This window comes from Elephas maximus, chromosome 27, assembly GCF_024166365.1.
Source record: "Elephas maximus indicus isolate mEleMax1 chromosome 27, mEleMax1 primary haplotype, whole genome shotgun sequence".
NCBI classification, from domain to species: domain Eukaryota; kingdom Metazoa; phylum Chordata; class Mammalia; order Proboscidea; family Elephantidae; genus Elephas; species Elephas maximus.
In genome coordinates this window covers 1045001-1060131 of record NC_064845.1, presented here as the reverse complement: position 1 = coordinate 1060131, position 15131 = coordinate 1045001, and the positions used below count along the sequence as shown (strand labels likewise).

The 15131-nt window shown below is 51.1% G+C and overlaps 1 protein-coding gene across 2 annotated transcripts in view; it reads left to right on the top strand.

Annotated features, from left to right (window-relative positions):
• Positions 1-15131, top strand: part of TTC21A (tetratricopeptide repeat domain 21A) — a 55237-nt gene that overhangs the window by 24344 nt on the left and 15762 nt on the right. Inside the window, exons 9-15 of one of the 2 annotated variants that reach the window (XM_049870862.1) lie at positions 629-821; positions 5389-5486; positions 5649-5849; positions 6679-6808; positions 9194-9351; positions 9549-9764; positions 13322-13560. In XM_049870862.1, coding sequence (XP_049726819.1) covers positions 629-821; positions 5389-5486; positions 5649-5849; positions 6679-6808; positions 9194-9351; positions 9549-9764; positions 13322-13560 — 1235 coding nt within the window. Of the gene's footprint in view, positions 1-628; positions 822-5388; positions 5850-6678; positions 6809-9193; positions 9352-9548; positions 9765-13321; positions 13561-15131 lie in introns of both variants that reach the window. The other variant, XM_049870861.1, reaches the window with a different exon arrangement.

Sequence of the window (15131 nt, the reverse complement as noted above, 5' to 3'; positions counted from 1 at the left end):
GCCACGCCCAGCTGCAGCCCTAGGGTTGCTGGGGCCCGGCTCCCGCATTCTTTTTGTGGAAGTCATGGGGCAGGCTGGCCAGCCTAGGCCTCTCTGACATGAAGCAAGTTCCGTATATGCCACTTGCCAAGGAACCTGTGTCTCTGTCAGACCCTTCGGCCCCAACGCAGAATTTACGAGAAGGGATTGCATAAGAACACGGGCAGCTCTGGGGCCTCAGACACCACAACGGTGGCGTTGAGTGCCACTGGACACCATCTCCCTCCGTGCTGGTGTCTGATCCTCTGCTGCTAGCAGCTTCCAGGGCCAGGGAGAGCATCTCTCGCCCAGCTTCAGTTTCTGAAAAGCCTCTTGGCAACTTCTTGGACCAATTACTGTAGACAGACAGGGGATGGAAACCTGAGACAGCCCAAATGGGGTGTCCCTGTGGCTGAGGCAGGTTCCACACACGTGGCTAATGCGAGGCTCTTTGGGAGCTGGAGAGCTGCCCACCTCCATTGCCTAGATGTCTACAAGTACCTCTTGGGCTCTCCTGAGCCTGCCTGCCCTGCCAAAGTCTCTCCCCCGTCTGACACGGCCTGGCTCAGACTGGAATGACGGTCTCCCCCTTTTGGTCCGTTTCTTGCAGTGTGGAAGACACCAGCCAATCCTACGGCTAGTGTGTGGCTTCATCGAGCGCACCTTCTTGGCCACCCCATCCTACGCCCACGTGGCCACAGAGCTGGGCTATCTCCTCATCCTCCGGGACCAAGTAAAGGAGGCATCGCTGTGGTACTGTGAGGCCATGAAACTGGACGAGAACAGCATAGCTGCCTTGACAGGTCTCTGCCGGCAGGGCGGACAGGGTGGGGCGGGGGAGACGGGTGCTGGAAGCCAAGCAGGGCAGCCTCTACCGTCCAAAAGAGAGTGTCGGGACGTATTTCCCCTGGCGGGTAAGTTTGGGAGCACATTTTTGGTAAGACGCCTTTCTGTGAACCCACAGGTGTAGATGTAAGGGGTGTGGGAGTTCTTGGAGCCCCCTCGGATGTAGAGCCAACTCAGATCACAATGCCCACGCCCTGGCCCCCGAGAACTGACAGCCTGCCCTGTACCCAGTCAGCCTGCCTCATCCCAGGCCCTGAAAGGCTAGTGTTGGAGACAGGCCTGCTCACCAACACCTGCCCTGCCCTGGACCCACCTCTGTAGCCTCTCTCTGCAGGGCACTGAGCTGAAAGGCCACCAGAACAGGCATCCCCTGGGTTTTACTTCCTTGTCTACATACTTTCTTTTAATCCTTTCTGTAAGTGTCAAATGAATTTTCGAGAGCCCTGTTTGCATTTTACATGTTTTTGAAAGCCCCAAATCCATGGTTTCTAGTGAATTCTGAACTGGCAGCATTTCATTTTGGTCAAGAGAGCTGTGTGGCCCAGTGCTCAGGGCAGGCCGGGTTCCTGCCCTGGTTCTCGGGAGCTGTGTGCTTCTGGGCAAGTCACTTCTCCTCTCTAAGCTCCAGGCTTCTCACCTGTAAAGCATAGTTGTCAGAAGAGTTGATCTGGACTCTTCATCCATGCTTCTTCCTCCATCCCCAAACCCCATGAAAATAACGGGAAATGTTTTTTAAAAAGACAGGAAGTCCCCTGTATCATAGGGAAAGGTACTGTCAGTGGACCGGAAACTTTGAAGAAGGTCACACTTTTAGAAGGGGTAAAGCAGATGTCGTGATATATACGGAAACTCCAAGTAGGCCTGTGAACCATAAACCAACGTAGGCAGAGGCAGGCCAGCCAAAGAAACAAGTAGACCAGCTTCCCCAGAGAGCTCCAGGAAAAACAAAAATCACAAATGGCAAGTTCAGGGTGACAGAGGCTGGGAGAAAAAGCATGCCATAGTCAGTGTGGTGGTCTCCTAGGGTGCTGAAACAAAGGACCCTGCAAACTGGGTGGCTTTAAAGAACAGAAATACATTGCCTCACACAGTTCTGGGGGATGGATGCCTGAAATCAGGGTGTCAGCTGTGTTGACCGTTTCTGAGGGTGCCGAGGGAGACTCTGATCCATGCCTCTCCTAGCTTCTGGTGAGGGCCAGCGATCCTTAGTGTTCCTTGGCTCAGAGATGGCGTCCCTCCAGTCTCTGCCTCCGTCTTCACTGGGCCGCGTCCCTCTGTGTGTCCCTCTGTGTCTCTCCTCGTCCTCTGTAAGGACACCATTCGGATTGGGTTAGAACACACCCTCCTGCTTTCTGACCACGTTAATTGATAACGGCTTCAGAGACACTATTTCCAAATAAGGTCACATTCACCGGCACCGGGGGTTAGGACTTCAGCATATTTTGGGTGGGGGGGGGCACGGCACAATCCAACCCATAACAGGCAGTCAGTGTAGCTAAGGGGGGTGACTGGAACTGTGCCCAGACCAGAGAATGGAATCAGGGAGGCTCTTGCTGGGTTTGGGGGCAGTTGGGAGCAAAACAGAGCCCACAGGACTTCCCACCACCACCAGGGACACGAAGGGCAAAAAGACTTAGCTGCTCAACACGCAGGCAAAATCCCCTGAAATGTTTCTGCACAAAGCTAAGGCCTTCCCCACTTCCTCATCCAAGGGGGAGCCCCAGCCTGTCAACCAGAAGGGAAGTCCACTGCTCAGCGGGTCTGTCCCACTCACCCCAGCCCAGGCCAGTCACCATCTTATCTGGACTGTCTGGGAAAATCAAACAGTAACCTTGATAATTTCGGGGGAAATCTCCCCCAGCTGCTCATGTTCATCACTCTAGCCCTTTGTCAATCTGCTAAACGTCTAAAAGAGCAAAGTTAAGACAGAACATAGAACATAGTTTTTTCCCCCTAAAAACACCTTCAATATTTGGAGAGGCTGTTGTGTCAGTAAGTAAAGAACATGCTAGAAAGGTGAAGAGAACAAAAAAAGTTGTTGAAAAAAAGCATGATTGCAGGGTAAAAAATCCCATAGACAGGCCAAATAGTGGGATGGATGGAATTGAAAACCGAGATGGTGATTAGGAAGAAGAAAAAAAAAAAAAAAAAAAACTGAACTCATTGCCATCGAGTCGATTACTGACTCATAGTGACCTTATAGGACAGAGTAGAACTGCCCCACAGAGCTTCCAAGAAGTGCCTGGTGGGTTCGAACTGCCCATCTTTTGGTTAGCAGCCGTAGCTCTTAACCACTACACCACCAGGGTTTCTGATTAGGAAGATAGTCAGGAGTAAATAAACCAAAATAGACTAGAAGTACCTGGAAAAGAAGAATAGGAACAGAGGGAGTTTGTCCTCCCGACATCAAAACATATCACAAAACCGTAGTAATTCCATCAGCTTGAGGCCAGCCCTCGAATAAACAAATAGATAAATGGGTCAGAAACAGACCTTATGATAAAGGTGACATTTCAAATCAATAGATTGTTCAACAAATGATGGTTGGACACTGGCCTATCCATTATAAAAAAGAAAATAATAAGGATGGTGAGTCCCCCTCACACAGCATGAATCCCAGAGGAATTAATCATGAAAATTAAACTCAGGCTTCCCCGGGGGTTCTAAGCCTGACTACAAACTCAGAAACTACAAAGGAGAAGGTCTGACAGATGCGACTACATCGAAATTCCAAACTCCTGGATGGTAAAAGATACTGCAAAAGTGGTTAAAAGATAAATGGCAAACTGATAGGAGATGTTGGCAACAAAGGGTTAACAATTTTTATAAATGTAAATCGTCCCAAAAGAAAAACAGGCAAAGGCTATGAACAGGAAATTCACAGTAAAAAGTCCATTAAAAATATGAAAAGATATTCATTCTTAATAATCAAATGCAAATTAAAATCAGTCACTTTTCACTTTTTAGACTGGCAAAGATGAAAGCTTGTCAGCAAGATTGTGGGGAAAGGACACTTTCAGATTCTATTGCCAGTAATAGAAATACACGTATCTTTGGAGGTCGAATTGGTGAGAACAGTAAATGGGCTTGGCTGTTAACCAAGAAAGGTTGGAGGTTCGAGCCCACCCAGAGGCTTTTTGGAAGAAAGGGCTGGCTGTCTACTTCCAAAAGAGCAGCCATTGAAAACCCCGTAACGACATGAGGTCGTCACTAGCTGGAGTCGGGTCCGTAGCCGCTGGTTTGGTTTTTGGCATAAACGTTTTAAATATGCATCGCTTTGACTCATCAATTCTACTTCAGAAATTTGAACATACAAAAATGTTCCCCCATGATATTGTAATATTTAAACAACAAAAAACAACCAGCTAAATGCGAAATTAGGTTTCCTTCAATAGGGCATTGGTTAAATATCACACCCACACAGAGGGATATTATCATTAAAAAGAACGAGGTAAATCTGTATGAACAGAAGGGAAAATACATCTATCATGTTGTCGTCAGGTGCCTTTGAGTCGGTTCAGACTCCTAGCAATCCCATGTTCAACAGAACAAGACGCTGCCCCATCCTGCGCCATCCTCACAGCCGTTGCCATGTTTGAGCCCATTGTTGCAGCCACTGTGTCAATCTGTCTCGTTGAGGGTCTTCATGTATCAAGTGAAAAAAATAAGTTGCCGGATGGTACACGTGACCCGAATCCCTTTGTGCGCGTGCGTGTTTAAACCTGCTGGTATGAGCATACGTGTACATATAAATGTGTATGCTTGAGCTGTGTGTATGTACACTTAAAAAAAAAAAAACCCAAACCATTGCTGTCAAGTCAGTTCCGACTCGTGGTAACCCCACATGTGCAGAGCAGAACTGCTGCACTGTGTTCTCAAGGCTGTGACCTCTGGGAAGCACACCTCCAGGCCCTTCTTCCAAGGTACCTCTGACTAGGTTGGAACTGCTCACTTTCTGGTTAGTAGTCAAGCGTTTCACCATCTGTGCCACCCAGAGACTCCTGTGTTGTTGTTGGGTGCCATCAAGTTAATTCTGACTCCTAGTGACCCTATAGGACAGAGTAGAACCACCCCATAGAGTTTCCTAGGCTGTAATCTTTACGGGAACAGACTGCCAGGTCTTTCCTCCCTCGAAGCCACTGGTGGGTTCCAACCACTGACTTTTTGGTTAGCAGCCAAGTGCTTAACCATTGCACCACCAGAGCTCCGTGGGACTCCTGTATACACATTAAAACATAAATGCTTAGAAGAGTGTCTGAAGGAATACACCCCTTCAGTGTACCTAACAGTGCTTATCTCTAGAGAGAGGCGTTGTGAAGCAGAGTGTGAACAAGGGACGTTCCCGTAAGCTGCCTTATGCTTTGATCTTTACCGTAAGTGTGTGATGCCCTTTCAGCTTGTGAAGGTGTTGGAAAGAGTCAGAGACCCTGCCCCGGGCCCCTCCTTTCCAGTTCTCATCCAGGCTTCTCAGCTTCGTGGGCTGCCTCAGAGCTGGGTGCTCATCCGTGTCCTGTCCTGTTCCAGGGATCATCTGGTGTCAGATCCTAGAAGGCCACCTGGAGGAGGCTGAGCACCAGCTGGAATTCCTGAAGGCAGTGCAGCAGTCCCTTGGGAAGTCTAAGGTCGGAGCTCTCTGGGCCGTGGGTCGCTCCCTGATTCTGTCCCTCCTCCTACCCCCAGTTTCTAAGACAAGGCAGCCAGGATGGCCGGGACGCCCACCTGGCCTCTGCCACCCGCTCTGGCCAGGCTGGCGTTGGTCCCAAGACTCAGGCATCCGTCTGCAGGTGGTGGTTTTTCTCCAGGCCCTTCTGGCGTCCAAGAAGCACGAGGTGGAACAGGAGGCCACGACCCTCCTGAAGGAAGCGGCCGAGCTGCACTTCTCCAACATGCAGGGCCTCCCCCTGGGCCCTGAGTACTTTGAACGGCTAGACCCCCCCTTCCTGGTCTGCATCGCCAAGGAGTACTTGTCCTTCTGCCCCAAGCAGGTGAGGGGCAAGCCCATCCTTACGGCGGGGCTGGAGTGCAGGCGTGGGTGCTGGTCTGAGCCTCGGGAGGTCAGGTAGCCCAGTGCTTCTCACGCTTGGACATCCAGCATGCGGATCACCTGGGAGGTTGTTAGGAGGCAGATTCTGACTCCGCAGGCAGGGCCCGGATCCATGCATGTCTAGCCAGCTCCCGGCTGAGGCTGAAGCTGCTGATCTGGGGCCACGCTTGGGGACCAGAGCTTACCCCATTGCTGGCCTTTGCCCTAGAGGAGAACTTGGCTTCCTTTTTCTGGAAGTCTTCCAGGAACTCTGTTGGTCTTTGCTTGTTAGTCTGGCTTTCCCAGCCAGTCAGGATTCCTCATGAGCAAGGACCATATCTCACACATCTTAATACCGCCCCCCGCACCTCGTAATGAGTTATTCAGCAATACTTTCTGGGTGCACTGCCATGGACCAGGCACCATTCTAGGTACTGAGAACACAGGAAACAAAACAATGTCTCTGTAAATCCATTGCCGTGGGTCAACTCGGACTCATAGCGACCCTATAGAACAGTGTAGAACTGCCCCGCAGGGGTTCCAAGGAGCAGCTGGTGGATTCCAACTGCTGGCCTTTTGGTGAGCAGCCGAGCTCTTAGCCATTGCGCCACCAGGGCTCCACAGTCCCCATATGCTGGAGCTTACGCTTAACCACGAGAAGGGACAGCATGGACAGTCAGCATATGAGGAATAAAACAAAACCCCTCCGCTGAGAGAGTGCTTTCTGAGAGCACTGGGAGTCCCTTGCATGGGGCAGACCACAAAGCAGACCCCGCCCGGTGTTCCCACAGCCCCGGTCGCCAGGCCAGATCGTGTCTCCGCTTCTTAAACAAACCGCCGTGATCTTGAACCCTGTGGTCAAAGCAGCCCCAGCTCTGATGGAGCCCCTTTATCTGTCGGCTCAGGTCAAGTATCTCTCAGGTGAGCCCGTGGGTCCTGGAGGCAGGGTGGAGTCTGACCTGCCCTCGCCTGGTGGGGCTTCTGCTGCTGCTCTGGTGTTCACGACTCCCTGCCTGGGCCGCTTCAGACACGCGCACGTACACACACACCTGCATCACCAGGCCTGCCGACTCTGTCCAGCCCCCGGCCCCTGAGATAGCTCCCTGATGGACCACACCAGCTGGGCTCTCTCCCTGCCAGACCTTTTGCTGATTACTTACTTGATTGGTGCCATTGGGCTTCTGTTACATGCCAGGCGCTGCTCTGAGTACTAAAATACAAAAAAAAAAAAAAAACAACCAAGCCTGTCGGGACGATTCGGACTCATAGCGACCCTATAGGACAGAGTAGAACTGCCCCGTATAGTTTCCAAGGAGCACCTGGTGGATTCGACCTGCTGACCTTTTGGTTAGCAGCCGCAGCACTTAACCACTACGCCACCAGGGTTTCTTACGAGAATACAGTGGTGCTGAAAATAGGCAAAAATCCCCACCCTCATGGAGTTTGCATTCTAGTAGGGGGAAGTGGAGTCCCGGGTGATGCAAATGGTTAACAAGCCCTGCTGCTCACCTAAAGGTCGCAGGCTGGAGTCTGCCCAGAGGTGCCTTGGAAGAAAGGCCTGGTGATCTTCTTCCCCAAAGTCAGCCATTGAAAACCCTGGGGGGCAGAGTTCTACTCTGACACACAGCGTTGCTGTGCGTTAAAGGAGCTGGTTAAAGGAGAAGGACAGACATAAAGGAAACAGCAGAGCTCACTGTGTAGTTTGTTAGAACGTCATAACACCCTGGAGGGAACCCAAGTGAAGAAGGGAACATGGGTGGAGGGGCTGCATGTTTAAAGAGTCGTCACGGCAGAGTGAGACCCGTACCGTTAGTCATCTGTCCACACCTGGCCATCCTGGGACGCAGCCTTGCGTGGGGAGTGTTGGCAGATGACGTTTGGCCCTTGTGCTCTCTTGGCCTTTGGTGTGGCCTTGAGGGCCCTGGCCTGGGCCTCTCCTGGGCTTCAGAGCTCTGGGGGGGCCACAGCAGCTCCCTTCCAGCCCCTCCCACCTCAAGGCCTGGACCCTGGAGAGAGGGAGGACCCTCCACAGGCACCCTGCTGTGGTCCAGGGCCACTCTGGTCATGCATTTGTCCCCCAGCACCACATGTGTGCTTGGACTCTGTGGGGACCTCGGTCCTTCCTGTCTGCATCTAGGCACCAGGCTTACCCACAACTTCAGGGCCTCCTGGGTGCAAGGCATGTCAGAGGACTCTTCAGGGATGCCGGCAGCTGCCAGCAAGTTTGGGGCCAAGGCAAGGTCTCCAGTGGCTTGGGTTGCCATGGTTACCTCTTCATCTTTCTGCAGCACTCAGGGCAGGAGCAGGGAGTTTGGGGCCCAAAGCAAGTGCCCCTCGCCCACCATGTTGTAGACCCCAGGCAGCACCTGGTGCCCCCACGCACCATGTTGTAGACCCCAGGCAGCAGCAGGTGCCCCCACCCACCATGTTGTAGGCCCCAGGCAGCAGCTGGTGTGGACCTGGCTACAGTGAAGGAGACCCTCCCACCAGCTCGCTGCGCCCCAGCCCTGGGCTGCCAGGCCACCCTCTAAGTACCAGGCCCTCAGCCCCACGGTGCCAGGAGATTCAGAATGAGGCCTGGAGCCCCACGGGCCTGGATTTAAATGCTGGCTTTGTCCCTTCCTAGCTGTGTGGGCTGGAGTCACAGGTCCTGTATTAAAAGAAAACCAAAAAACCCTAACCCTTTGCCATTGAGTCAGCTCTGACTCATGACGACTCCTTGTGTTATAATGAGTAGGACTGAGCCTACAGGGTTTTCTGGGCTGTAATCGTTACAGAAACAGTTCGCCAGGCCTGTCTTCTGTAGCTCGGCTGGGTGGGTTTGAAACACTTAGCACCTGAGCACAAACCATTTGGGCCACCCAGAGATCTTGTATTAAAAGACAAGGATGATACGAGCCGCACAGGGCTGGACACTGTAAAGTCTTCGCAGGTGCCAGGCACAGAGCAGGCGCTTCATAAAGTGTGGCCATTACAGTTTCTGCTATCGTTAGGCTCTGTTCTGCTCTTAGGGTCAGGAATTGGGACCGACATGGCCCCCGTAGCTTCCAGATGGAGCAGTGAAGTGACTGTGCGGTCTCCCAGAGGGACACGGAGAGAAGGAGGCCCGACTTTTCCTGGCTTTTGTCTGGGTCAAGGCAGAAACTGTTGTGATTTTAGGGAGGGACTTCTGAGTGAAGTAGAACAGAACAGAGTTAAACTCCTAACTTGAGTATTTTTGGGTAACAGGACATGTGAAACTGTCCTACATTGGGCCTCAGGAGTCCCCAGGGACCCTGGACATAGAGGCTTGTCTTTTATCTCTAGGAGAGCTAGAGAATGCCCAGAGCACCCTGCAGCGTTGCCTGGAGCTGGACCCCACCTCCGCGGACGCCCACCTGCTCATGGCTCAGATCCACCTGGCTCAGGGCAACTTTGCCATGTGCTCCCACTGCTTAGAGCTGGGCGTCAGCCACAACTTCCAGGTGGGGGTTCTCTGTGCCCTGCTGTCTGCTCAGTATCCTGAAGCCCCAGGGGAGTGCTACCCACGCCCCTCAGACCCTTCCCTGGCCGAAGGCAGAGCCAGGCTTAATGGGCTCCTGGGCCCTCTCTGCTCTGGGTGCTGTGAGTGGCGGCAGCAATGGTAGCGAACTGGAGCCCCCACCTCTGCTGGCTCTTCTAGGTCCGCGACCACCCCCTCTACCACTTCATCAAGGCCAGGGCCCTCAACAAGTCGGGGGACTATCCAGAGGCCATAAAGACCCTGAAAATGATCGTGAAATTGCCAACTCTGAGGGCGGAAGAAGGCAGGAAGTTCCGTGGGCCCCGCGTGCAGCCCACCGAGCGGGTGTCCATCCTGCTGGAACTGGCAGATGCCCTCCGGCTGAATGGGGAACTGGTGAGAAGTGGCATGCCCTCCTCCTCTGGGATCAGGGTACCCTCCAGGGCACAGTTCCAGGGAGGGGACCGAGGCACTTTGATTCTGCCTAATGTTTACTTGTGCAGTTGTCAGAGCACTTTTTCATTTGTGAGCACCTCTCTTCCCTGTCTAAAAGGCTTCAGTGGCCCCCATTGCCCTCAACATCAAGTCCAAACCCCCTGGGCCTGTGTGATCTAGCCCCTGCCTACCTCACTGTCCCCAGGAGGCCGTCAACCAGCCCATCAGTGCCACCTTCGCTGTAGATTGTGACTTGGGCATTGCACAGTCCCCAGGGGATTCCAGTCCCATCACAGCCTTTAGGAGTGCTGGTCCCTTGGAGTTCTGCGGTGTACAACCTGCTTGGCTGTACGAGCCAGCCCTGAGGCCTTGGAAGGGCTAGCTGGGTGGAAGCAGTGAACATCTGAGCAACCTCAGCCAGTAGCTGGGAGGGATGATGAACACAGAGGCGGGGCAAAGCCTGGGAGGAGCTGGATGCTCTCTTGCCTGGCCCTCCCTGGACTCCCTGCCCTCACCTGCTCACTGGGAAGGGGCTTGGCAGCACAGCCATCCCTGTGATCCACCTCCAGCCTTCTGTGATGATCCCTGAGTACAGAGGGACCAGCCCATGAATGGTTCCTCGTCGTCGATTTACCCAGTCAGTTATTCAGCTGCTGTTTGCTGAAAGTGCACATCCCAGGGACTGTGATCAGAGCCAGGGACAAAGAAGAACAGGGCAGAGGGTCTTCTACCCTCGTGGAAGTTACCACTGGCGAGAGAGAGAGCCGAGGTGCCTGCGATGGCTGTAAGAACCGGGAATGTAGCCAAGCCGGAGGAAAAGAAGGGACCCATTTCTACCCCATAGAATGGCAGGGCTGCTGAACAAGGACTCCCTGCTGAAATTCTTCTTCTGTTTTCTCTGCCCTGGCCTCCTAATAGGAGGAGAGGTGGGAAAGAGAAAAGTAAGGAGGGAAATAACCTGAAAATCAGTTTTGGGGCTTGCCCAGTTCAGGTAAATAACAGATCCATGAGCTGTGGCCTTCCCTTTGAGCCAAGGGACTCCATCCTGATCCCATCTTCCCACAAAGGCTTCTCCCTTCGGGAGGACCCACAGAAAGCTAAGGGGAGGTATGCTCCCTCCCTGGCCCCGTTCTTGAGAAAAGGGTAGGGTTAGATGGCGCTGTTGCCATTTAAGGAGGGAGGAAGAAAAGAAGGAAAAAGACAAAATAAGAAGCAAAAGACAAGTGAAGATCACACTTTGGCAGAAAAAGTACTATAACAAACAGAAGAAATACTTTTTTCAAAAAAAAAACTCTACACTCAATGAAAATAAAAAGAACATGGACTCTTGGAAAAGAGCTCAAAGTTAGCTAGCACACAAGGGATCAACAAAGGGGACCTCAGAAGACAGGAAAAGATGAAAAGTAAGCTGGCAGAGTTAAGAAAAGTAATCATGGAAAATAATGATACCACTATAAAATTACAGTTCCACGAGGAACAGTGGAAAACAATCCAGACTTTGCTGAAGCTCTCTGACTGAGGGAAGGGCTGAGGAAAGCAGGAAAACAAAGGGTTTCAAGAGGATGATGAATGTGGAAGACAGACAACGGACAGGCATCCAAACACATCCATCAGTGTTTCTGAAGAAAAGACAGAACAAATGGAACAGAGAAAACGCTGAAGATACAGTACGAGAAACAGTCCTGGGATTTAGGGAAGACAAGAATAAGTAACTCAGAAGCCACCCTATGTAGGGAAAATGGTAGTAATATCCTAATGAAGTGATGGGAATCAAGGCTGAACAATGTAAATGAAGGCTCCCCCAAGCATTTAAGCAGGGAGCATATTACCCATTATAATAAAAAAAAGTCAAGCCGGCCTCAGATTTTTTTCTCAACACTACTAAATTCAAGAAAACAGTAGAACAATGTTTACACACTGTTGAGAGGGGAAGGATGTCCCCCCAGCACACCTGTTATGTCTAAAAGAAATGGTGAACACAAAAAAATGCAGGAACTCAAGAATCATGGCAGTAATCAAACCTTTTGGGAAAACCTACTTGTAGATACGATCCAGCCAACCAAAACATGAGATAAAATGAAATTTTATGAATGGGGAAAAATGTAAGGTAAAAGGACAGAACTGAATCCGATTAAACATGGAACTAATCTAAGTAAATCTAAATAGAATTAAATTTAACAAATAGAATTAAATTTAACTATGATAATTTTTATTGCATTACAGTATAATGGTTAAGTTCTTGAAACAGAACGATGTAAAGTCAAAATAATGATAATTTCACAAAAATATCCCGTGGAAAAATCCAGGGGAGGAGACGGGTGAGAAGGGGGTAATGTCAGCATGCTAATTTCCTCCATCTGGGGAAAGTCTGAACTTGTTTCTTTGGTTGACAAATAGAGAAATAAAAGTTTATAAAAAATATTTTATGACAGAAAGATACCTATTGGTAGCGTTAAAATAAGACTATTTACACCAAATTAAGAGGAAAAAAAGAAAACAGGGTCGTGTATCAAAAGACAGAAAGGAAGCAAACCACAAGCAGCATATAAAAGCAAAAAACACAAAGTAAATTGACAAAAACCGAAGCACACGTATCTCTGATAATAAAACTATAAATGAAATGAACGAACCTGTTAAATGAAAAAGCAATTGGCGGTGATTTAAACAAACAAACAACAGAACCTCTACCGTCCACACTCCAAAGGGTTCAGAATAAAAGTAAAAAAACGGTGCAGAAGTAGCAGGCAGCACAGAGAAGGGGCTGAGGCATCAACGTCTGGGGTAAGGTTGAATTCAAGGCAGAAAGCACCGAAATGGATGAAAGAATTAAAACAATGACTAATAATTATCAAAATCATTAACAGTACAAAAGTAATGAAAATATAACTGAAGTAAGATCTTTATTGTCAAATACCATAACATTAAAATATCTTTGGTCAGGAGCAAGAAGGTATGAGGAGACATGACCATAAGGAAGGTCTCCTTGTAGGAAGGAATTGCAACAGACAAAGCTTTGAGGTGTCAGAGAACAGGTAGGCTATTATAATTGGGGATTCCTTCCTGTACCCCCAAGCAGAGTCTCTAGGTGGCACAAGCCTTTAATGCGCTCAGCTGGTAATCAAAAGATTGGAGGTTCAAGTCTACCCAGAGGCTCTCAGAAGAAAGGCCTGGCCATCTACTTCTGAAAAACCGGCCCCTGAAAACTCTATGGAGCACAGTTCTACTCTGACACACACAGGGTTGCCATGAGAGCTGACTGGACAGCGACTGGTACTGGCACCCCCGGGCTAGCCAAGCGCCCACCCCTGCCCTCCAGGAACAGCTGCCGTGGACTTTCAAGGGCTCTCTCCCACCTCGGCCACCAAGACTGCACCTGAGCCCGTCTTGTCTCCATGCTTCATCGCTCTCACAGAGCAGGAGTAGGGAGGGGAATTACTTTATGTTTCCTAGCGGAGGTCTGCTGAATTGAGTGGGTGGGTGACTGCAAATTGAGAATTGGTTTGGTTTCCGCGTTTTAGCACGAGGCCACCAAGGTCATGCAGGATGCCATCAATGAGTTCAGTGGCACACCGGAAGAGGTCCGCATCACCATCGCCAACGTGGACTTGGCGCTGAGCAAGGGGAATGTGGACATGGCGCTGAGCATGCTGAGAAACATCACCCCCAAACAGCCCTGCTACACGGAAGCCAAAGAGAAGATGGCCAGCATCTACCTGCAGACCCGCAAAGACGTCCACCTGTACATCGGGTGCTACCGGTAAGGCCCCCGGCAGCGCAGTGCCAGCCTCTCCTCCCACGGGATTTCAGGGAGTGTGTTTCTTCAGCCTGGATTTCCAGACTGTGTCCTTGGAGTGTGTGAGGCACAAGTGTGGGTTTCCCATGGGGTAGAATTGGAGCTCGATAGATCAGCCAGCCCGGCTCACTGCTGATCTCCGAGGACACGGAGCTGGATGTGTCGAGTCCTCTTGCACCCTCGCGTGGCTCACATTCTGGTGGGAGACCAGGCCTGGCTTCCAGAGCACACACTGAAGGAACTGCAGGAATGCACTTCTGCCTTGGCCCCTGGCTTTGCCTGTCCTTGGGAAAATGTCCAGTGGCTTGGATGTGATGAGTCTGGGGTGAAGGCTGAGGATGGAGAGCAGGTATCTGAAGCCTGGAGCTGTTGTCTCCATATGAGTTGACATTGAGGTCTTGAGGAGCCTTCCCAGTCCCTTCAGACCAAAACTCCATCTAGGCAGTTCCTTGTGGGGGTGGGGGTGGGTGAGGGGGGAAGGGAGACTATCCCAAGAGTGGTAGAAGCCAATAAACAATGGGTTGGTGTGGTCAGGTTGGGGTTTTAGAACCATGTGGCTGGCTGCCTTAGATGGAGAGGGCTCTGGAGGGCCAAGAGTAGAGTTGAGAGGAACCAGTGGCGGCTGCGGAGCCCAGATGACGATAGCTTGAACTGAGACAACCAGCACAATGCCTCATGCATAGGGGGCTTTCAATGAGGATCGGATGGATGGATGGATGGATGGATGGATGGATGGATGGATGGATGGATGGATGGATGGATGGATGGATGGATGGAGGATGGATGGATGGAGGATGGATGGATGGAGGATGGATGGAGGATGGAAGGATGGAGGATGGATGGATGGAGGATGGATGGATGGATGGATGGAGGATGGATGGAGGATGGAAGGATGGAGGATGGATGGATGGAGGATGGATGGATGGAGGATGGAAGGATGGAGGATGGATGGATGGAGGATGGATGGATGGAGGATGGATGGATGGAGGATGGATGGATGGAGGATGGATGGATGGAGGATGGATGGATGGAGGATGGATGGATGGATGGACGGATCGATGGAGGATGGATGGATGGATGGATCGATGGAGGATGGATGGATGGATGGATGGATGGATCGATGGAGGATGGATGGATGGATGGATGCATCGATGGAGGATGGATCGATGGAGGATGGATGGATGGATGGATGGATGGATGGATGGATGGATGGATGGATCAATGGAGGATGGATCGATGGAGGATGGATGGATGGATGGATCGATGGAGGATGGATGGATGGATCGATGGATCGATGGAGGATGGATGGATGGATGGATCGATGGAGGATGGATCGATGGAGGATGGATGGATGGATCGATGGATCGATGGAGGATGGATGGATGGATGGATGGATCGATGGAGGATGGATGGATGGATGGATGGATGGATCGATGGAGGATGGATCGATGGAGGATGGATGGATGGATGGATAGATGGAGGATGGATGGATGGAGGATGGATGGATGGAGGATGGATGGATGGAGGATGGAAGG